The sequence below is a fragment of the Pleurodeles waltl genome, chromosome 11, assembly GCF_031143425.1.
Source record: "Pleurodeles waltl isolate 20211129_DDA chromosome 11, aPleWal1.hap1.20221129, whole genome shotgun sequence".
In the NCBI taxonomy this organism is placed as follows: Eukaryota; Metazoa; Chordata; class Amphibia; order Caudata; family Salamandridae; genus Pleurodeles; species Pleurodeles waltl.
The window spans coordinates 31,490,198-31,513,068 of NC_090450.1; the positions used below are offsets into that span (position 1 = coordinate 31,490,198).

General features: G+C 42.7%; 1 protein-coding gene across 1 annotated transcript in view; it reads left to right on the forward strand.

Annotated features, from left to right (window-relative positions):
* The first annotated feature begins 1,946 nt into the window (after positions 1 to 1,946).
* Positions 1,947 to 22,871, forward strand: part of LOC138265299 (cytochrome P450 2J4-like) — a 60,791-nt gene continuing 39,866 nt past the window's right edge. The window contains exons 1-7 of the mRNA XM_069212905.1: positions 1,947 to 2,323; positions 6,736 to 6,898; positions 8,880 to 9,029; positions 16,553 to 16,713; positions 20,009 to 20,185; positions 21,005 to 21,146; positions 22,619 to 22,806. Of these exons, the coding sequence (XP_069069006.1) occupies positions 2,153 to 2,323; positions 6,736 to 6,898; positions 8,880 to 9,029; positions 16,553 to 16,713; positions 20,009 to 20,185; positions 21,005 to 21,146; positions 22,619 to 22,806 (1,152 nt within the window). The 5' untranslated portion in view covers positions 1,947 to 2,152. The remainder of the gene's footprint in view (positions 2,324 to 6,735; positions 6,899 to 8,879; positions 9,030 to 16,552; positions 16,714 to 20,008; positions 20,186 to 21,004; positions 21,147 to 22,618; positions 22,807 to 22,871) is intronic.

The window sequence follows — 22,871 nt, forward strand, 5'->3', positions numbered from 1 at the left end:
TTGTTGGCGGTTTCCGCCACGGTCGTAATAGCAATTTATTTACCGCCGGCCTGTTGGCGGTCTTACCGCCGCTTTAACACCGTCCGCCAGGGTTGTAATGACCACCATAGTCTTGTGCTTATATGTTTGGACATTAAATATAATGCACCCTTCCGCCTGGGTTGCAGAGGCATACCTTAGGGGTGTCTGACATACATGTAAGGCAGTGAATGGGTTGTGCTTCTTATGGTGAGTGTACAGTCCCACTCGAGCAGTTTGCACTGCTCTGGCAGTCTGCAATGGCAGACCTGCCACCAGCATTTTGTATTGGTGTCCCGGGGTGGCAGAAAATGTCACTGCAGCCCTGGGCACCCCTTTAGCACCTATGCCGTGGGGTCCCTGGGTACCATTTATAGGGGCTTATAAGGGGGTAAAGTATTGCCAATCAGTGTATCACCATGTTGACATAATTTAGGGAGAGAGCAGAGGCACTGGGGCTTGGTTAGCTGTCTTCCAGTCCACTAACAGAGTCATACATATCAGCATTGGTACCAAAAAGGGGAGGGGTGACCGTACAAAAAGGGGCAGTTTCCTACAATAGGTGTGTACTACAAGGGAATATGGCCAGTTCCAGAGATTGTCCGAGCCCTAATGGCTATTTGTAATACATGCAGAAAAAAATTATATCTTATAAAGTGTTGTAGGTCATTTACACAGGTCAAAAAGGCTTATGAAGTCAATAAAAGTTGCAGTGAAGTTATTTTACAATGTTGTAATGCAGCACATTTGTCAAACTGTGTGAAGCCGTAAGTGTGAATTGTGTGAAGGTGTTAAAGTTCTTCAATTCATGCGCAAGATTGACAATAATATCTCCGAAAAACTACCAATGTTTACACAGAGAATGTAATATTCTGGACATTTTTAATGTAAAACCAAAAGCTATGGCTAGATTGTTAATACAGATTATCTATTGGAGAAAATAATGTTTTCGACAGGGTGAGGATGTACTTGGATGACTGAAGCAAAAGGAGGCACACCGGAAGAAGAGGAGAGCAAGGCGCAGGAGGTGGCAGGGACGGAGGCAAGGTAAGTTATTTTTATTTTTTTGTCTCCGTTCCCCTCCCCACTCCTCCCCTTGCGTTATGCAGCAGCCGCCGCTGTGTGAAGGCTGTTTTTTAGGGGGAGCCAGTTGATGAGGAACACTGTGTATGAGGGCTGTTTAGAATACAGCTCTGACATATTCATCCATATGCTGAGTTGTTCAAGCTCATTCACATTCTGCTTCCAAATACAATGTACTTGCACAATTTAAGTCATTTACCATACAACATCCACAATGAACAGTCTATATTTGTGTATAAAGAGCCACTTAAACTTAAAATGCATTTAACCTGGCAAATGGACAACCCTGAGCAGCCAGGTTCTCTGGCATAGCCACTAAGCACTGGCCCACAGCCAAGAGAGACGATTCTGTTACCAGAGTATTTTCATGCACTTTGGAGAGGTCAAATGATAACAGGATAGTGATAAACAGCACATGATCCACCCGGAGTGTTACGTAGAAGAGTAACTGGAGAGTAGTCACAATATCTTACTAGCATGTCTGTTGTCAACCTTTCCTAAAAAACAAAGGTAAATATTCCTTATTTGTAGCTGAGGAGTCCGTTGAAATGTAATTGGCCTTTTACAATAAAAAATGGCCACCCTGGAGCCCGCAGGTTCTGTGGCTTAGACTCCAAGCACTGGAAAGGTGCCCAGGAATAGAGCTGTGCGTAGTGCCAGAATATCTCCATGCGGTTACAAGAGGTCAAACAACAGCAGGGCAGTGATGAAAGACCAAACGTTTAGATTTACAGGTGATAAGCATGCACACTGAACTTTCACCTTGTACACACCCAGGATACACAGCGTCTCCGGGGTTATTAGAAGAGTATAAAAGACGAGAGAACATGAGAAAGAATGAGATAGACAAGGTGATCTTTACTGAAATGGAAAGGGGCAGAGATGCACAGGCTAAAGAGGAGAGGCAAAAGCTAGAGAAGTAGATGTAGGAGTAATATATAACGAAGCATAAAGTATACGAAGGCAATAACGTAGAGTAGCTCACAGAATAACTTTAAAGTAAAAGTCCATTCTTTAGGAGAACAGCTTGAAACAGAGATAGGCGCCCGTCATGTTTCCAATCATGACACTGTTAATTGTGCTGTTTCTCACTATCCTTATTGCACATTACCTCAAGCTGCATTGGTCGAGGAGACAGTATCCTCCCGGACCGACCCCGCTGCCCATCCTCGGCAACCTGTGGACCCTGGGATTTGTACTTCACCACAAGATCCTCATTCAGGTACAGTAGACCTGGTTTCAAGGTTGTTGTTACTTCTGGATAATGTTTAAGGGATCATAAACTCAGTGTGTTGTTTATAGACTATATAGCTATTACATATCGCTATATATTATAGTGCTCTTTACACAGACACACAAGCTGATAATTGAGCCTAAGAAAAAGTTGAAGGCTGATCACATATTCTTTGTTACTCTATCACAATGGCTCATGCCAGGCTAGAGTTTGTTTTTGACCATGTATATATATATATTCTTCTTCTTTTATTTTATGGCCTTAAAGTCAAAGAGTCATTTTACTCTCCGTGACGTCGCATTCCTACGTAGTGGTTCAATTAACAATTTTACCGCAGTGTAATTATCCTCTTAACATTAAATCCACTTTCGATCTGTAAATATATGTTATGCTGTTGCATCGTTCCTATATATATATATATAAATAGACACCATACACACACAAAGACACACACTCAATTACCTTTTAATCAGAATGTTTCTTTTATTGCTGTTCCATCCACCATAATATCGTTGCTCAATGACAATGATACTTTTCGTGCTGTGTTTTCCTATGGGTGCATTTTTTGGTCTTCAGTGTGCCAAGCATAATCTTTTTCCTAAACTAATCTATGCTCAGTTTTACTACACAGTTGCTTTAATCAAACTCTTAAAGGTGGCTTCTCATAGGCATGTTTTCAAGATGACCAAGGTTTTTGATTGCTTACCAATGGCTTATGTCACTTTATTTAGCTCTATTTTGCAACACTCTTGGGATGTATACTCCATTAGGCCTGACGCCCTTTACCCGTGTCACTGTCCACGTGTAAAGTGCTTGTAATTTTATCATAATCAAAAGAGGGTTGAGGCAAAAATATATGTCTCAGTGGCACCAGATTGAGGATGCAATCTCCACAGCTTTACATCCAGGTCTTCCTCAGTCCCTTGCTCGTTATTTTCTGCAGCAGATTAAGTTTGTTTCAACCAGAAAATTATATATCATATGCATAGCAAATATCAAATAATTTAAAACAAACATCTGTGCCACAGGAAAGGTGGTGTCTGATGCGTGAGATATTCTTGTTGATTTGGCACTTATCATCCCACCCTAATCTGTTGGTTATGCAGCAATACCAGATCCCTTGCCTTGAGCTGCCATCATATGTCAGGATCATTTTGTTATGTAGCTGTTGCTCAGGTAATACACTGTGCTTCTTCCATATTGCTGGGCTCTGAGGGGTGATGTTCAGTGTCAGTCAACCTGTAAATGATGGGGCTAAAATTGGCCACAGATGCTCAAAGTGCAGTGATGCTACTCAGACAGGAGAGGAGCTACTTCTGCCAAGAGCTGCTTTTGGGGCCAGAGTTGGTAATATTTCCTCATTACAGGCACTGCACAGGCTATAGCATACACTCAGACAAAATACCTCCCACCATGTATAGCATGGGAAGCAGCAATGTACACACCTCTACTGCCTCTGTACATGTATAATATGAGCATCTCACAGATGCTCTGCTTATGTGTGAACAATATAAAAAACAGACACGCACTAGCATTATCTGACCATTGAGTCGAGGGTGGGCACGTGGTTAATGAAGATTACCTACAAGTAAATGGGCAATCTGGGAATCCCCCCACACCCGCAGCAGTGATTACATCGAAGTTGGAGGCTCTGGGATTTTACTGAACTGCAGCCATGAACACAATTCCTGCAAGATGGTCACAGCCGAAAGGCATTATTGCAAACTCAGCACTTATTCTCCACCTGCAGTGATGAAACATGCTAAACTCTATTTCATAAACAGTAAACTACCCACACTGCCTGTGAGGACTGCACAATCCCCAATAGTGGTGCTGAAAAACGTGATGGAGACGAGGCTTACCATTACACCTAGGCCATCTTTCTTAGTTCATTCTTCACTCTTTGAGGTGAACTTCTTCCAGAGAAACCACAATGCCTCATAATTCTATGTTAACTTTTCTCAATCACAGCTTCCCCTTATCACACCTTCCCCATGCTCCCACACCCCCGAGAGTTACTGTAATAGGGATTCCTATCTGTTAAGCTACTTTTAAATACCAAGCCGACCAACTCAGAGAGTACCAAAAAAAGGCCTGAGGAAAGAGGATTGAGTAATTTAATAGGGTGATAGTCCCAGGAGTAATAAAGCGTACCAGTAAATAAGTAGTCCATTTTCTTCCTGGGCTTATTTCTTCACCGATCAACATTTATATACCATTGCTAGGATCAGAGGGGTATGAGGGCACATAATACGATAATCATAAAGGCAACCAGCAGGCATCCGGGGGGGGGCAGGATCAAGACTGATTTTCATATGACTGGGTCTAACCTGAGGTCACGTGGTGAGCAAAAGAACAATGGGTTGGGATGCTATCCCAAATGATTGTCAGTGATTTAACAAATTGCACTTTTTGTGTGGTTTACTATCAGATTGTCATGTGATCTTTGACTAGTTTGATGGCATTTTCGTAGTCACTGGTAGTGGTATGATCTCAGGGCCATGTCTGAAACTCCAAGGTACTTTCTAGACTCCTGACATCTATTTCTAGTTAGAGAGTTTTACATTCCCTTGTGTCACTGGGATGCCCTGGACATTAGGATACAGCCAAATTTTAATCCTTCGTCAGCTGCTTGTCTCAATTCATATTATCAATAGCATCTAAGAAGGAGGAGGACACCCCCTGCAAAGGGTGCCTGAAGTTGGCCAACATTCAAGTTCCCTCATTATCTCGGGAGGCATTGAAATGGGATCCTCTAAATTAGAGCAGCTACATAACCAAAAAAGGTATATGTCTGATGAGAAGACAAGGGTACATGTACAACATGTCATATTGAAAATACCTTCTATTGAGAATTTGGTTCTCCTAGATGAAAAGATCATATAAATAACGCCTTTGTAGTGAAAAGGGGAAATAGTGTTTTTCCTGAAGGTAATATGCATCATTTTCGAGATAATGAAAGAGTGCCCATCACTATTAAAATCACATGGTATGTTCTCTCTTGTCAAAAGACAGGGTGTGAGTGTTCCTAGTGCAGATTATGTAGCTGCTGCACAGGCCTAGATTCATTGTTCACACAAGACATTCTGTTCGTACCCATTCACTGGCATTTGTCTCCTGTGTATTTATATAGCACTTGAACCTTAAGAGAAACAAGAGTTCACCCAGGATAGTATATGACAATGTATGGGTGTGGCATTTTCATTATTTTAGGCAGTCTAGTGAACATGATGTGAGAGGTCCATCGCTTCGATAAAGTCCTTGATGCTATTTCCAGAGCAAATTCTTTTAGCAGGTGTATGAGAGTGTGTACGTAAGAGTCTTGACCATGAGAGGGAAATTCATGTGTGTGTCTAGCTGCAATTAAGACTTAAATTTAATCCAGAGTAGAGACTTTTTTGATTCCCACAGCTCCTTCCATGGGTATGCATGTTTTACTCTGGAAAATACCTAGATAAACAATGCCTAGGCCTTGAGCGAGGCACAACTACTCATAGAAAAATCTTTATTACTTGGACACCAAGAGAGATGCCTCCAATAAGATTATTGATTGCTAGATGTACACCAAGTGGCGTAACAACGTCCCTTGCAGCCCCTGCAGTGTGGGGGGGGGGGTGCGGAGCTCCAGGGGGCTCCCTCCATGTTCTTTGCAAGGAAGGCCCCTCCAGTTTAATTAGGCCTCTGTGTGCAACCCACTATATGTAAAGCAGATGATTCCATCCTTGATGCATGGAGGACATATATTTTGAACTGCAGGGTGTAAATGGAGATTTGCAATGTGCGATATAAAAAAAGAAAAGGGGTTTAGTTTAGGAAATCATTTGAATCCTATGATGCCCTCTTGTATGTATGATGTGTAAGCTGTGCACCTTTTTACCAGTGGTTCCCAACCTTTTGACTTCTGTGGACCCCCATTTTATCATTACTGGAACCAGGGGACCCCCACTGAATCAATGTTGGAATCCAGGGACCCCTCACTATGTCGTTACTGAAATCTGGGTACCTAATCTGTTAACATTATTTAATTTGCTAAGCAGTTGCGGACCCCATGAGGAGGCTTTGCGGACCCCCGGGGGTCCCCGGACCACAGGTTGGGAACCACTGATTTATACTACTCAGTTAAGACAATTTCAGATGTGATGATTGGCTAACAGTACCTTAAATTTTCAGAAGGTAAATAATACCTAGGAAGAGACAAGGTTTGTGTGAGCAACTATGCTCCTGCGTGGTAAGCCAGCTTTACTACCCTACATACAGTAACATAAGTAGTACGTAGCTGCACTAAGTCTGAAATGTAAAATAGTTACCTTCCCTTAAGAGTTCATATATTTATTTGTTAGTACTTGTTTTCCTCTTGTTTGCTGTTCTATCAAATTATTGAGGTTTATTTCCCACCCCAGCTTGCAGAGACCTATGGGAACATTTTCACCGTGTGGATTGGGCAGACACCAGTGATTGTGCTGAACGGATGCCAGACTATAAGAGATGCCTTAATATCCCACTCCGAAGAGCTTGCTGGACGCCCTACAACACCAATTTTTCAGGAATTTTCAAAGGGGAAGGGTAGGTAGATCTTGCCGCACAAAGCCATGCTTAAGCATCAAGTAACTTGTTTTTATATAGCGCTTCATACCACAGTTCACTCATTTCTAAATTCTGTAAATAGTAGGAGTTATTATTATTCAATGTAATGACACTCAGTGTACCAACCTTGAAGAACAAAAGGACAAGTCTGTCTTGGAAGTATTTGAATGTCTGATCTTCTCAGCCTTTTCCAGCATCATAGCTGTAACTCAAATAAGTCATTCTTCCATCTTTTGAGAGTATTAAAAAGCAAGGGCCAGAGAGCAGGAGGTGCTCTTCGTTGGGTTATGAACGGATGAAATACTATTGTGTTAGATATTTATGACTGCTGTAATGATTCACTAAGGGCATATAAACCGATCCCTGGGTGGGATTGTGTGACTTAGGGCCTGATATACATCTGGCGCAGGGAATATCCGTCACAAACATGACGGATATCCCGACCGCAATATTGAGATCTCCATAGGATATCATGGGGTTGGCGGACTGGATATCTGTCACGTTTGTGACAGAGTATTCTCCACCGCCAAGACCAAAATACGGCCCTTACTCCTGACCAATTCCTACTCAAGGAGTAAAGCTTTGTAAAGTGGGTACACACTGAGTAGGTGGCTGGATGGATGGACTGGGGTGCAATATAAGCACAGACAATGAAGGAATAGGGTTTTGAGAGTGGGCAGCCAGAAACGCAGTGCATTAGTTTCCCAATACAGTGTTGCTGCCACAGTGGGACACTGTGTATAGTGACCTGGCTGCCAGGAAGACTTCTCAGCAGTCATTTCCCTCCAGTGGAACACAGATCTGTGCTCTCTCTGTCTAGGCCCATAAAGTGTGTGCTACTGACACTGATTGTAGTGGTGTTACTCTAAGACCCTTCCTCTGAACAAGGTGATGTTATGCAGATTTGTAGTGTGCACTATCACCCCGAATGGATCCTGGCACTGGGCTAGCCTTCGAAATAGAGTGGCCCTTTGCAGTGGTGAGGGCATACTTGGCAAGCAATCAGTATCTATGTGCAAGCATTCTATACATGAGACAAAAGCAGGGTGAATCAACCATGTGTCCTGTGCTGCAGTTATAGGGCTGCAGGATATGCAAAGGAGTAAGAAAATTGTGGATCCTATCAGGAGTGACTACAAGACTGCTACAAATCTCAAGGGGTAGGAAGGGGTGGGGGTAAACAGGGGGGATAAATAAAAAATAATAAATAAACACCTTTTCGGACACTGCCGGACGCCCTGCGCTCCTCTTCTGATGGGGTCCCAGCAGTCCCTGGGACACCAGCACAGGCTCCACATGCAATCTTGGTGCTGCTCTCATTCGATACGTAGCATGAGAACTGCTCCAGGACTGGTCTGAGAGGCTTGGTCTGCCACCCAGACAGTGCACTGCAGCCTGTGCAGTTTCTCCAACCCGGCTGTGTAACACAGCCGGGTTGGACAAACCTAAGTGTGCATGTCAGTTTGGCCTGCCTAAGACGGCAGGCCAAACTAACATGCGCACTTAAGTGCACAGATTCCAATCCTTGTCCCCTCTCCCATGGCCCAGCCCCACCCTCCCTTCACAGGCTGGCTCAGCTGAGCCAGCAGCTGAAAAATAAAACTAAATATGCTGATGGCTCTTAGCCAGTGGGGTGACGCTCCTCCGCCATTGCGGAGGAGCGGCCACTGGATCCTATAGTGTGTCAGTGACTCTGAAAAACTTCAAATTTTATTTTCAGCAGCTAGTAAATGCAGCTACAAGAGTAAATGAGTTGCAAAGAGAGAGCATGCTATCTGTAGCGTAAAACTGAAAGTATTTGACAAACCAGTCTCTCTTGCAGCTTTTTGCAGAGAATACCTCTACTTGTACATGCATTAGAGAGAGAGTCAAACCATTCTTTAGCCAGACATACAAATAGAATGTGTACATTACGCTGATGAGATAATTAACTAAAAACGTAACACCTTTGATTATTTAGGAGTTATCTTTTCCTCTGGACACAACTGGAAGCAGCAGAGACGCTTTGGCCTGATGACTCTAAGGAATCTTGGACTTGGGAAGAAAAGTCTAGAAGCGCGAATCCAGGAGGAGGCCCAGAGCTTTGTGGAGTTCTTTGCGATGACGAAAGGTAAATGAGTTCAGGCCCAGATGCCACTTCTATGATAATAAAACAATTGAGTCCCATATTAGGCTCATTCAGTTTCATCTGCAGTAATGTGAAGTTATTTACTTATTTATTTAGTTACTTGGTTTTATATAGTGCAAGGCAGACCCAAAGAGATTTCTAAGTGCTTTACAGAGCAAAATTACTACTGCATACAAGCAGCTTGCAAAAAAACAGCTGAATGGGTTAAGATACACGTGAACATCTAGTGTAGTTACATACATTTACAAATCATCCACAATAACAAATTCCAACAGAATGTTAAGCACTTTAGTTGTGAGGATAAGTGGAGATTAACATCCTGAAGGCAAAAACTAAAGAAAAGCAATATCAAGTGGACACCTTTTATCTTTCAGCATGAATTTCATAACCAGACCAAGATGGAGTGGACAAGGATGGCAGAACTGTTATCAGTCCAGTTGAAATTCATGATGGAGCAAGCCCCAACATGGCAGTCACAAAGCATCATGGTGGCCATCTCCAACCTCAATCTCCATCACCATAAAGGAGGCATTCATGCCACTGGTAGCAAGGCATTATCTCCTCTTCCATGTCCTGGCTTTGGGTCTCACTGAACAGTGGCCCCAGCTCCTTTAATCGCCGACCAATGACTTTCACTCTTCTCTGCTGCCACGCCAAACTCTTGTATGGGTCCTCGCTCGAACCATCTCTCAGGCAACTATGATAGCTTGTAGGCTATAGCATCAATCAAAAACCATTGTAAACACTGGTTTTCCATGGTCAACATGAAACACAAATGCTTTTAATCCAAACATGACAGGTACTTGATATAAGCAGGGAAGGAGCAATATAAGGAAAGTTGACAAATTGAATAATCTGAAGGGAGAAAAACAGCAGATGTGAAAGAAAAATGGTGAGAAAAGTCTACATTTCTTCAGAGGACACCAAAGCCTGGCATATGGAGAGATTTATTTTTTTTTGCATATAGGACATTGCCTCTGAAATGCTTATTGGGTAAGGAAGGGTCAGCTTGAACGTGGGCACTCCCATGGAACGCTGGAGTTTAATTGTTTCATTGGTCTAGCTGCTCAATTTAAACCTCTTTACAGGGTGAGCGTACTAGTTGCAGGGACAGGCACTTTTCTACCTCCCCGAAAAGTGGCCTAGTCACCATGTTTGCTAAAGTTAGACTCGTGGAGGACTCCCTTACAACAGATGCCAAGGACAAGGGTATTTTCTCCCTATCAAGTTTCAAAACGTCCCAAGCTTAGTAAGTAGAAAAGCTATGTGGACACTCACAACTTAAAGTTACTTAACAGATACATTGCCAGTTTCCACATCAGATGGAGGAAGTTCAAGATTCTTATACTGGCACTAGTTGAATGTCGGTCAAAAAAGATTCCCCTTCTTCCTATGACAGAGACTGAAACTTTGGTTGTTAAACCTGCACTGCTGTGAGACCTAGCATCCTTGGTATGGTTTCCCCTAACTTTCTGCCTTCTGACTTCATGTTTTTCTGACTTCGATTTTGCTGGCTTTATGATACTGTGCACTTTACCCCTGCTGACCAGTGCTGAAGTGGAGGTGCTTGGTACTCTAAAACATGGTGTGAATGGCTTAACCACAATTGGCATACTTAATGCACTTGTAAGTCCCTAGTAAAGTGTAGCATATGTGTCCAGGGCCTGTAAATTAAATGCTGCTAGCAGGCCTGCTGCACTGATTGTGCCACCCATTTAAGTAGCCCTTTAAACATGGCTCAGGCCTGCTACTGCAGAGCCTGTGTGCGCAGTTTTAAACTCATATTTCAACCTGGCAAGTGCACTCTCTTGCCAGGCCCAAACCATCCTTTTTATTACATGTCACCCCTCAGGTAGGCCCTAGTTAACCCCAGAGACAGGGTGCAGTGTATTTAAAAAGTTGGACATACACTTTTAAGTTTAACATGTCCTGGTAGTGAAAAACTATTAAACTCTCCCATAGGTTAACACTGGGGTTGCCTTGAAGCAATCTTGAAGTGTAACTTCCAATTGGAAAATGATAGAAATCTTGGAGTTTGGTGTCTCTGGACTCACAATTTAAAATCACAACTTATGATGAAGTCAGAATTTAAATTGTAAGTCTGAAAATGCCACTTTTAGAATGTTGTCATTTTCTTACTTTAACCATTCTGTGCCTCTCCCTGTCTCTGCATTCATGTGTGGGTTGAGTGACAGCTGGGCTTACTGCATTCCCTCTAGACAGTCACACAAAGGGAGCTGGGTTGTGGCATTTGCATCCTGATGGCCCATCACCAGGCTGATGGGTCTTCCTGGGCTAGATGGGAGGAATGAGATGACAATGACACCTGAATAGGGCTGTGCCTCTCCCCACACAGGGGGCTGCATAACCCCCGCTAGAGTGTCTGGAGTCAGGTAATTAAGGGCAAGGATCTTGTGCTCTTTAACGGCCTCTCTTCCTAGCCTCCCCGCCTTCAAATGCTCAACTGGGTATTAGTACTGGATCCAAAACCCCACCAAATCAGACCTTTGCTAGAACCAAGGAAATTCTGCCTGGAAGAAGAGCTGCTGTGCTTTAGGGTGGACTACCTGCTTTGCTGTGTTGGCCTGCTGCCTGCTCCGCCATGCCTGGGAGTGAGAAGGACTGGACCAGCTCTCTACATCTTGAAACCCAAGATTCTCCAAGGGCTTGTTGACTTTCCCTTTATTCTTGCGGTCTCAGGGACATCAAAGACAGCCTGCAACTATGTTCCTGCTACTCGACTCTGCCATCTCTGAGTCCTACGCTTTCTTGAGATGCCAATCCAGTCCTGGGCCTTAAAAATGGGGTTTGCAGATGTTTTTCTGCAAGTATCAACTAATGTGAGCTGTTGTGCCGCTTGAAACCGATGCAGTGGCCTCTGACACATTGCTGATTTGACAACGATGCGGCACCCGACTGCGATCTGTGACGACAACACAGCGACAATCTGGGGACATAGCTGCGTGGTTCGATGAGGATTCAATGCTTACATCTCAATAGAGTTCGACGCCAACACAGGACCTGAATGCGAGGCTCAACACTGATGCATCTACCTGACTGCATTTGATTGAAACCGAAACAGCACCTTTGCATCACTCCTCGACGTCAAAACTTGCTCCATTCAAGGTACTTTTCCAGCAAGCTCTGCATGTCTCGTAGCTGGCCTGACCTTCATCGTGGTCAGCCTGAACTTTGGAATTATCCCGGTTTAGCGTGACCTCAAGTAACCTTTCAGTGCTATTGACTTTAAAGCACTACATTGCAGTGTATTCCTTAAAAATTGATATTGTGAGTTATACTTTATGGATTTTTGTCATTTTGGTCTTGTTTTACTCAAATTTTCTCTATTTTTCTAAGCGGGTGTGGAGTCTTTTTGTGGAGTCTTTCACTGTGTTACTTTTTTTTGTGTAATTTTATTACTGCACAAATCATTTAAACATTGTCTTTTAAGTTAAGCCTGACTGCTCTGTGTCAAGTTTCTAGAGGGTGAGCACAGGTTAATTTAGGGAGTGTAACTGACTTACCCTGACTAAGGTTGTGGTCCCTACTTAGACAGGGTGCATACCTCTGCCAACTAGAGATCCAATTCCTAATAACTGCCATGATTATTAACTCTAAATAAGCCAACTTTCTTACCAACAGGGTGGCACAGAAATTCCACCAGCAACATTGTAAATCAACATCACATAAATAAATTAGGTGCATAAGCTGAAAGCAACATGGGCGGAGAGCTCTACATGTAAAATTCCATTTGTGAATCAGGTCCCAAGTGCCCTGCATGGCCTATATTTTCAGTGGAACTGTGTCCTTACGCCTTGATCACCTTATAATCAGTCAACTACTTAAACAGTATCATCAGTGCTAATGCCTGCCGGTCTCATGTAGAACATTTCTCTCACCAGGATGTTATTTTGGGGCTGCTTGGGGTCTCATCTGAAATACCTATACTTTCTCTAAGGACCCTTGAGCCAGTGACTTTACTAACCCAAGTGCCCAAAAAGGATGCCTCACAGATGGCCAGTATATGTCCAATATAGAGGTGTGCGGGGAGCTCCACTCCGCTGGCAGAGCTAACAGAGTTTTTGGAATCCAAAAACTCTGTTAGCCCCTCCGGCGGAGCAGAGCTCACCGGGTGCGCTGCAGCCCAGTTATGGGCTGCACAGCGCAAGCGCACACCATCTGCACTTGTGCTGTGCAGCCCATAACTGGGCTGCAGCATGCACCGAAGCAGACCAGAGTGAGGCAGTCGCTGAGACTCGTCGCCATCGATGACACGGAGAGGAGAACCCCCTAGAAGATCCAGGTAAGTCCTCATCTCTTCTTTCTTTTGTTGTCATTGTTTTTGCACACTGGGGCACAAACAAGGACTGAAATGGCAGTTTTCGCTGCCTACGACTCTGGCCTGAATTCTGGCCAGAGCCATAGGCAGTGAAAGCTGCTGTTTCAGGCCTCTTGTAGTGCACACGGGACAGGCTGGTGCACGAGAGGCCTGAAAAGTCAGCCGTCACTGCCTATGGCCCTCCTGAATGCAATAGATCTTGGAAGCGCTAAACAGGGTCATGACCAGGCCCGAACATGCTTAACGCTTCTGAGATCCGACACATTCAGGACTTCGTGGGTCACGGAACTCCGCCTCTGCGGAATTCCACTGAGTTTCTTTTCAACTCCATGGAATTCCGCAGAGTCCGACTCCGTGAACTCTGCCCAGGCCTAGTCCTGTGGCACAAAAATGTTTGTTGTGCACCCTCGTGTCTTTCAAATGTCAAAGTAGAGTCCATTGACATAATATAGGTAGGAAAGAAGTAGAGCAATTGTGGCCTGAACCCTGTGGAAGTTATATTGAGCTGTTGGCTATTCACCATTGGTTACGGACTGTGAACAGAGTTATTGCTTTTGGAAAGTAGGGCAGGGTTCTCTTTTGTTTACAAATGATTTAGTGTTCACACCCATTTAGGAACTGAGAGCAATATATGGTGTTTGTAACTCCTCTGCTCAGTGGTGAAGCTGCATATCTGTGTTTTATTTTATTGCTTGAATTGATTTTCATTTTTTTTTAACGATTCTTATTGCACAGAAACATATATACAACATGATATAAGAGTTTTGTTCTTTGATTCAAAAAACGATCTCTGGATATTCATCTTTATTTCAACCACATCTATTTTGTACTGTGTCTAAATGCAAGCTTCACATTATATCCTTTGAGCTTGACCTTTACTTGTCAAAGCAAGCTACCTCTAAAGTCAAGGAGGCTTGAGAAACCAACTATCCATTGCAAAGAAAGTAATGAATGTCGTGGTTAGTGCTGCACATTTGGGCCACATTTATCAAGGGATTACGTTGTCCCGCAGGGAGTTTCAAGGGCAAAGCATTCCCTAAGTTTGATTTACCAAGCAATGCAAGGCCACCTTACATGACCCTGTGGTACTTTATAAATCTGTACTAACGCAAGTCAGTGCAAGTTTCTGCCTTGAGTTACTCCGCCCTAGGAAAATGTTTCATGGGTCCAGTGTGGCTGTTCCCACACTTCCACCCATGTTTTTTTGCGTATTCCCAGATTTACCAAGACAGGTCAATCAGCCAATCAATTAATCAACATTTGTGAAGCCCTGCTAATCACCCACTAAGTTATCTAGGCACTTTCAGATTTCGGTGGTTGATTCGAACAGCCAGGTTTTGAGGGCCTTTTGGAACTCCGGCAGGGAGGTGATGGTCTGGAGTTGCATGGGGAGGCTGTTCCAGGTCTTTGCTCCAAAGTGGGAGAAGGAGCCGTCTCCACTTCTGCTTCATAGATGCGGGAAATATGGACCAGTGATAGGGACGTAGACCATAGTCTTCTCACTGTTTAATGGTTGTGTAGAGCTTGGTGTGTGTGGATCAGCAGCTTGAAAAATTGCCTCTTTTCTATATGGGGAACCAGTCATGTTGCCTGAGGTGGATTGTGATGAGGGCTAGGATGTGTCTGGCTGTGGCGTTCTGTATGGTTTGAAGTCCTTGTAGGAGATGTGCAGCGATTCCTATGTAGAGAGCATTGCCATAATCCAGTCGGCTGATGATGAGGGCCTGTGTCACTGTGAATCTTGTGTGCAGTAGTAGCCACTTAAAGATTTTACGTAGCATGCGCAGAGTGAGGAAACAGGCAGAAGAGATGGATTTTATTCGTGGTTTCTTGGAGAGCTTGTTGTCAATGATGATTCTGAGGTTCCTGGATTGGTTGGAGAATTTGGGTGCAGGTCCTAGGTCTGATGGCCACCAGGAGTCGTTCCAAGGATTGATGTTCTTGCCGAACATCAGTACCTGCATCTTGCCCTAGTTCAGCTGCAGACAGTTGTTCTTCATCCAGTCAGCGATGCTCATCATGCATATGTGGAACATGGTCCTGGTGGTGGTGGAGTCATCGGTAAATGAGAGGATGAGTTGGGTGTCGTCTGTGCAGGAGATTATGTCAAGGCAATGCAATATGACGATGTTGGCCAGCAGAGTAGTGTATGCATTGAAGAGTGTGGGGCTGAGCAATGAGCCCTGGGGACACCCCAGTCAATGTTCTTCGGTTCGGAGGTGGAAGGTGGGAAGAGGATCCTCTGTGTCCCTCCGATGAGGAAAGAGGTGATCCATCTGGGCGTGTTTCCTTGGATGCCGATGTGGTGGAGTCTTGCGATCAGCGACAGGTGGGATACAGTGTTGAATACTGCCAAGAGCTCAAGGAGCATCAGAGCTGCTGTTTCTCCTCAGTCGAGGAGGGTTCAGATGTCGCTGGTGGCTGTGATCAGGGAAGTCTTGGTGCTATGATTGCTGCGGAAGCTGGATTGGGAGGTGTAGAGTAGCTGGTTCTTCTCCAGGTGTGTCATTAGCTGATTGTTGATGATCTTTTCCAGTACCTTGGCTGAAAAAGGGGACAGTGAGATTGGCTGATAGTTTTTAAGTTTGCTTGTGGTGGAGGATAGTTATTCTGAGTATTTTTTTGAGTAGAGAGCTAAACCTGGGGCTGCGTCAAAATACTATGCATTCCTATGAGAGGTGTAATGAGGAGAACTATGTTAATTTCTCCTAATTTTTTCTTCTGTGTGCAAGGGTGACTCCATTGTGCTATTCAGCCAAAAGTGCATGCCAGTGCAGGGAAAGAGCAGGATTCAGGATTTTGCCATATAATGTTAAATATGGCACATTCCTGCTCTCTCCTTTTCATGTAGCCCAGCAAGATGTCTATCTGGGTTGTGTTGCGTTGCGTGGATGCTTGAAAAATCTGGACCTTGGCATCTCACATCTCATTCGTAGGTTGTCCTTGCCCCTCAGAGAATATGGGAATTATTGTGACAGTTAAATATTAATAAAAAAGAGGAGTGGATCAAAGTCTTATGATAACCTCTTAAATTAACCTACAAAGCATTCCAGTCCACTGTTGTTTCATCCTGTTTGCTATGTATCGTCAGCCTTTGGCCCCACTGCTCTCTGGTTTACTATAAATTGCTCAAGTGAATTATGTTTTTTTTCTTTTGTGGTTGCAGGGAAAAGCCTGGATCCCTCTCCAGCAATTGTCCATTCTGTCTCTAATGTGATCTCTGCTGTGGTTTTTGGCCACCGCTTCTCCAGAGGCGATAAAGAATTTCATCAGCTCATTAAAGCGAATGACGACATTGAAAGCAAATTAGTCAGCGCGTGGGCTAACGTAAGTATTAACACAACTTCATATTCTAAATGAGTGGTTAATCAATGGAAGCGACCTGAACACGGAAACCTATATGTGTGACTTGAGACAGATCACAAATAACCCTGTGAAAGAAAGGCTGATAAATAAGCCATGTATGCTTACTGCTATACTAAAAAAGAATTAGGCAGACGGTTTCTGCTCAAGTAGAGAGAAATTGACAAGGAGTCAGCAGAATGAGGAGGAACTTAAAGGAGAGAGATAACTTGAAACAGTAAGGAAAAGGGAGAGGAAAGTGAAGAAGAAATGGAAAATGGAGGGGGCAAGTAAAAGAAAAAGGCGAGAAAGTATGCTAAAACACAACAGCAAAGACATGTACAATAAAAACTGCAGCACTAGTTGAGAGAACATGTGCAAGGCCAAAACAAAGGAAAAGGCAATGATAGGTTAAATAAAAGAGTGGGAGCACACAAAGAGAGAAATTATAAATACAAAAAGAAACATAGAAGTCAGAAGAGAAAGTGGAATAAAATATATGTTTTAATAGAAAGAGATATAGAATGAGTGAAGAGAGATGAATACAAGTCAAAGGATCAGATGAAGTAATTCTTAATCTTACCCATATTTGCACCAGCCCCTTTCTAAAACATTTTTCTAGATATATGAATTGAAAGAGTTTGTCATGAGTGTCCCGTGACTAGTTTGGATTAAACTCACAGAGGAGGGCAGATGGCACTTGTCAGGGAGGATGATGTTCTTAGAGATAGAAAAAGCCTATCACAGCTCCCATCATTAAGGTACTTTTCCTTTTGGGCTCAGTAAATATGATCACTCTGGTAATGGCCTGTTACATAAAGTTTATATCATCTCAGGAACTACTAAAATTCCTCTAAATGTATAATTCTTGCATGGTTGTTTTATACTAAAAAAAAAATGTATTTTCTTTATTTGAGCACTTGAGTACACCTGGCTAATCAATAGATTTTGGATCATTCAGGATACTTCACATATGGTGTTGGTTCTCTTTTCCGCACTTTTTATTATTATCACACACTTTTTGGAGATTGGGTGTGTGTTTTTTCATCTATTCATAGTGTTTAATTATTATTGTAATTTGTATATTGAATATTTTTAAGCAGTAACATAACATTTGTATATTATAATTTATCAGCCTTGAAGAAGTCCAGTTTTGGACAAAATACGTGTCGGCTGATTCCACATCTTGTTATGATTCGTCTGGCTGATTCTACATGTGGGCTTAACACATGATCTTTGGGCCTACAATACTTTGGAATGGAGTCATTTCAATTTGAATACACAATGTCTTTTTTGTGATAGTCATAATGTAGTATATTTTTCGTTGTATGAGTTTGTCTTATTATGATTTGTCTTTTATGGTATATGTTGTTTTCAATAAGAAAATTGATATATAGATGTCAATAAGAGAACCCACACCGTTGCTAACTATGTAAGAACATTATCTTAGGAATAATTTGAATGTCTACAGCAATTTTCCCATGCCTTTATTGGCCCTGACTACTTTTATATGACTGAATACTGTGTGTGCTCCACTATTTTCTTTTGTTTTGTCTTTATTACTGGTCTTCAGTTTTGGAATTCCAGGATGCACATTATTGCAACAATGTGCATTAGTGTATGTGCACCTTCAACTATTGTTACATGTAGAGAATTATAGGAATGTGCATTGTTTCTTTCTTCTAGTGTTGCCAATTCTTTTGTTTAATTCCCAGCTCCCATCATGTCAATGTTTCCATGATCAGTGATTGCTGTAGCACCATACCCTCTTCTAGTGTTACGTAGGGCATTTGCATTGGTGTTTGTATGTTTTGTATTATTCCAACAATAATCCACTTTAAAATACTGTAGCTACGGCAACAGAGCTCTTGTCATACATAAAGAAATAACAGGGCACCGTTAGCAAATAGTATAGTATGATGTGTTCCTGAATAGGTTTACGTAAAGGACAGATCACCATTAAAATCAAATTCCTACTGACTCTGATTAATTCTACTTCTGGCCTGTGCTTCAGTTTTTCTCCATCTGTCCCCAACTCTGGCTATAGTCACCTTTTTGTTTTATTTTATTAGGGTTTTATTTTTGCTGCCTTGTGCCTTTGCACATTCTTTATTTTGTCTTTTAGCGTGTTGCTCTCCGGACACGTTCTAAATTACCAACTACGTGGGTGTTCTGCAACTTGCTTTCTGTGCCCTAACATTCTCACTGAAGTTCTGGAAATTTCCTCAGAGACAAATGTACTTTCACAGCAGCAAGATGTAGGAGGTGCTTCCAGACACAAGTAACAAAGATATGTGTTTATTTGTGGATCCAGGCTGTGGATCATGCTCACCAAAGAATTTAGGGGTTTAGAAGAACACATTCCTACTTATGCTTTACGTTTTTTTACAATACAGTTTGTAATTTAATTTTGCCTTACACTTAGACACCTCAAACAATCAAACACTCATCTCACACACCTACTCACTTAAATAGGAGCATGATACATAGGGGCTGATTCTAACCCCGGCGGTCTTCGACCGCCGGGGCGAGGGTCGGCGGGAGCACCGCGACAGGCCGGCGGTGCCCCGCAGGGCATTCTGACCGCGGCGCTTTGGCCGCGGTCAGAAAGGGTAAACCGGCGGTCTCCTGCCGGTTTACCGCTGCCCTCAGAATCCCCCATGGCGGCGCAGCTTGCTGCGCCGCCATGGGGGATTCTGACCCCCCCTACCGCCATCCTGTTCATGGCGGGAAAGCCGCCATGAACAGGATGGCGGTAGGGGGGGTTGCGGGGCCCCTGGGGGCCCCTGCCGTGCCCATGCCAATGGCATGGGCACGGCAGGGGCCCCCGTAAGAGGGCCCCGCAAGGTATTTCAGTGTCTGCCTTGCAGACACTGAAATACGCGACGGGTGCTACTGCACCCGTCGCACCTTCCCACTCCGCCGGCTCGATTACGAGCCGGCATCCTCGTGGGAAGGGAGTTTTTCCCTGGGCTGGCGGGCGGTCTTTTGGAGACCGCCCGCCAGCCCAGGGAAAAACTCATAATACCCTCCGCGGTCTTCTGACCGCGGAGCGGTATTATGGGGGCGGAATTCTGGCGGGCGGCCTCCGCCGCCCGCCAGAATTAGAATCACCCCCATAATGCCTGTCTACTCAAAATCCAGAATGCACCTGTCTCATAGAGAGATTGCACCATCTAAAACATTTAGGAGTATTCTGATGGGTTCCTACAATATGTTTGTTAAATGTATTGTCATAAAAAGAACACTCTACTTAATCAGTAAATACCTTTCACTGCAGCTTTATGACGCTTTCCCATGGCTGATGCGGCATCTTCCAGGACCTCATCAGGATATCTTCAGGAGCAATGCCTTCCTGGAAGAATTTATAAAGAAGGAAATCCAGAGCCACAAAGCAAATGGAGCACCTGAGGAGCCGCAGGACTTGATTGATTACTACCAAGCTAAAATATCAAGAGTAAGTGTTTGCTTCTACCCTGTTGTCTGGTCTATTCAAGCTCCAGGGGGTGCTCTGTACATAGAAAACACAGCAAAGATAAGAACACATGTCACAGAACAGGGATCTTTATGACTGATTGGTTTCTCACGCAAATGGATTTTTTTACTAAAATTAACAGAAGAAAACCATGTAAGTGAATAATAAAAAGCTCTGTGTTAACAAACTTTGAATAACCTCAGCTCTTAACTATCAAACCAGCTGAGTTTCAAAAGTCATGCATTTTAAAGTCTTAAATCAGCACCTGGTCAATTTTAACAAAACCCTTCTTATTCTGCAACAAGGAGTGGACCCAACCCTCAGCAAGCATAGAACCTCACCTAAATTTCTTTAGGATCAAACTATAAATACAAACCAAGCAACTAAAAAAAAAACTTATTGGCAGAGATCCTGTCACAGCTTTCCAAAGGAAGTGAAAGGCAATAATTGTGCCACTTTACAGAACAAAAAAATAAATAAGTACATCACCGCTTCACCGATACTATTATCCTTTTTTCCTTTTCCTCTTTCTTATCAGCAACAAAGTAGTTCCATTCCTATTTTCAGAGGGAGATAATACTCTTACCCTAAACTTACCCAATCTTATTCTTACTGATGATAAAATTAAATCTACAATCTGTAGAAATTCATTCTGCAATTCAAATTACTAATTTCCATCAATTCCATTTCATGACCACTTTACATCAACAATCAGTTCACGTGGTGTTGATGTGATGTCTTCACAATCAGCCACTTCAATATTTCACATTTGCTGACTTTGCATATTAATATTCCATTTAGGAATCTCATGATGTCGCCTCTACTTTTGATGAGCATAACATGATCCGCCTTGGAGTTGATTTTTTTGGAGCCGGGACAGAGACCACCACCACCACCCTAAAATGGGCATTCCTCTACATGTTGAAACACCCAGAAATCCAAGGTGAGGGCTAGAATGAGTACTACATAAAGTATTTTGTACCTTATGAGGTAGGAATTCAGAAGTGTAAGGAATGGGTGTGTTCAGTAGATTAGCAAATAGAATTAAATAATTATTTTTGGGGTGCACAATATTCTACTAAGAGATGGATGTTTATGTACAGTTTTAATACAATGTATGAGGCCTGTCAAACCCACTCAAGACAAGCACTCCTTGCAGAAACAGTCATTGATGTCAATTCACCAAAATGCCATGGGTAGAAGTACTGATATCACCCAACCCTAAAACATCCTCTATTTTTTATCCTAATTTGGTGCATCACGTTAACTATGACTACTTTAACCCAACAGGAAGAGATGTGACACACCCTTTAATACTGATGAAGTCATAAAAATAAAACTACCAGTAAACAAACTAAAAATATGTAAGATTGATAAAACACAAACAAGTTAATAATAATAAAAATTTAAAAAAATTTGAAAACATATATTTAAATTGGTAACAACATATAGTCCAGGGTGCAACGCTTACATATCAGATCAACTCACCTCAGCCTAATAAATCAACAGTTGATGCTTCATAAATAACTACAGACACCTTTATTTTTTTGCTGACTGGTTGATACATTATCAAACGTCACTATGGACTGATAGACTAACCAATTTAAACGGAGTATCGTTGTTTTGAAGCTATTTGTGTTTACTCTTATGTATTGAAAAAACATTAATCACAGTGTGATTTAGTATTGAATAAACTAAATGTGCTTAAATAAATGTAATTATGTATTGCTTTCACCCAAGTCTGGATACAGTTGAGACCAATCTTTCAAACAGCAGATGTGATTGTGAGCTCACATACTCTTGTCCTAAGATATAACTCATGGGGCACACCAACAACTCGGACCTGGTGTGGTGTTGTCCCGGTACAGACTTTTGTGTTTACCTACTGGAGCCTTCACAATCTATGGAATTTAGTTCAGTATCAGAAAATGAATATTCTTATAAGAAAAACAGACAAGGGTTGTTGTTTCAAAGTTTTATATAAATGATTAAAGGCAAATCATATAGAACCTGCCATAAATATAATTAATAGCAAAGCGTACATAAGTGCAAAGAACTCTTTACAGTTCCAAATAAAATACAGCATAGATTTACCTTCCTATGATGGGGATAGGGTCTCCTGTACATAGAAATCTACAATTCCTTTTATAGGACTTCTTACAAACACATTCATAAATTCCTCATGAGTACATGTTTCTCAGGAGTTATATTTACATATATATTTTTCTTGTATGTCACTAGGTTTGGGTGGTTTGAAATGACTGAGCAGGGTTGAGTTGCACTGAGCTGAGCTGAAATGGGATGGCTTGTGGGCCTTGAAGGACTTACATTGTCAATTACTTTGCAAAACTACTTGTACTTGTAGACATTAGTCAGTTAGAATGTAACCAGTTCCCTGTAAACATCTCTCTCCAGAGAACGTTCAGAAGGAGCTAGATGCTGTCCTTGGAAAGTCCCAGATCATTAACTATGAGGACCGGAAGAGGCTTCCCTACACCAATGCCGTGATCCATGAGATACAGCGCATGAGCAACATTGCACCCGTCGGTCTTATTAGGGAGACTGTGAAGGAGACCTCATTGCAGGGGTTCAACATTAAGAAGGTACTTATGCACAACCATTGAGAGACCTTTTGACCATCATTGAGAGAAAAAGGGCCTGATATAAT